Raw genomic sequence first — 1,183 nt, 5'->3', positions numbered from 1 at the left:
TGGAAAATAATGTGGTTTTTTTTTACCTTAAACCGCATAAACACATTGCATTACACCAAATACACCAAATAATGTTCTTTTTAACAACGTCATATGACCCCTTTAAAATAATTACTCCACTTTCAGAATAAAAATTTCCTGATAATTTACTCACCCCCATTTCATCCAAGATGTTCATGTCTCTCATTCTTCAGTCGCGAACCATTTAAGGTTTTTGAGGAAACATTCCAGTATTTTTCTCCATATTGGACTTCAATGGTGCTCAACGGATTGAAGGTTAAAAATGCAGTTTCAATGCAGCTTCAAAGGGCTCTACACAATCCCAGCCGAGGAATAAGGGTCTTATCTAGCGAAACGATCTGTCATTTTCTTAAAAAATATATTTATTAACTTTTTAACCACAAATGCTCCTCTTGTCTAGCTCTGCGAGGCGCATGTGTACTCTGTGTACAACGGTTCAAGACAGGGTATGTCTAAAAACTGTCAAAACCTTTCTCCTCCAACTTCAAAATCGTCCTACATCATTGTTTTACCTTTTTTTTTTTTGTAAAGCGTGTTTGACCCTCCTTGTACGTTCACTTTGTAAACACTGGCTTCTGCAGCAATGTAGGATGATTTTGATGTTTGAAGAGAAAATGAGTTGGGAGTTTTTCGACAAACCCTAACGGATTTACCTCACAGTCACAGGCCCTGTCCCAAATGGAACACTTCATGTGCACTTGCGGTCTAGGGTGTCATTTGGGACAGGGCCACAGTAGTGCTGTGTTCGATACATCTATACGACGATGTATCGTCACAGAAATTTGATGATACGAGTATCGATACAGCTGGCCCTGTATCGATATTGTGGCATGTGTGTGAGGTTTCTAAAGAATAATAAATAGAGCATAATATATAGGCCATAACAGGGGTAGGCAAGTTATCTGCTAAGTGTGTTACTTATCTTTGTCAACCTGGCAACCATGTGTTGACTTCTAACGGCAGCTGCAGTGACGCGCTGACTTTACCGATTACCGATTGGCTTTTTCATTCAGAAGGCATAGAGCATAATATATAGGCCATAACAGGGGTAGGCAAGTTCGGTCCTAGAGAGCCGCAGTCCTGCAGAGTTCAGCTGCAACCCTGAAAAAAAACCTCACCTGCCTATAGACTTAGTAATCCTGAAGACTTTGATTAGCTTGTT

General features: G+C 40.1%; 2 protein-coding genes across 2 annotated transcripts in view; one reads left to right on the top strand and one right to left on the bottom strand.

The window, feature by feature from the left end:
* The window catches only part of LOC107666444 (eukaryotic translation initiation factor 4E-like), a 4,274-nt gene extending 3,937 nt beyond the window's left edge, over positions 1-337 (bottom strand). Inside the window, exon 1 of the mRNA XM_016457764.1 lies at positions 155-337. Within this exon, the coding sequence (XP_016313250.1) occupies positions 155-187 (33 nt within the window). The 5' untranslated portion in view covers positions 188-337. The remainder of the gene's footprint in view (positions 1-154) is intronic.
* Positions 1-1,183, top strand: part of fam241a (family with sequence similarity 241 member A) — a 6,594-nt gene that overhangs the window by 1,613 nt on the left and 3,798 nt on the right. The gene's annotated exons all lie outside the window — the stretch shown is intronic.

The sequence above is a fragment of the Sinocyclocheilus anshuiensis genome, unplaced genomic scaffold (genome assembly GCF_001515605.1).
Source record: "Sinocyclocheilus anshuiensis isolate Anshui unplaced genomic scaffold, SAMN03320099.WGS_v1.1 scaffold63, whole genome shotgun sequence".
In the NCBI taxonomy this organism is placed as follows: Eukaryota; Metazoa; Chordata; class Actinopteri; order Cypriniformes; family Cyprinidae; genus Sinocyclocheilus; species Sinocyclocheilus anshuiensis.
Note: the sequence above shows the minus strand (reverse complement) of the source record. Positions and strands in the feature narration are given on the sequence as shown.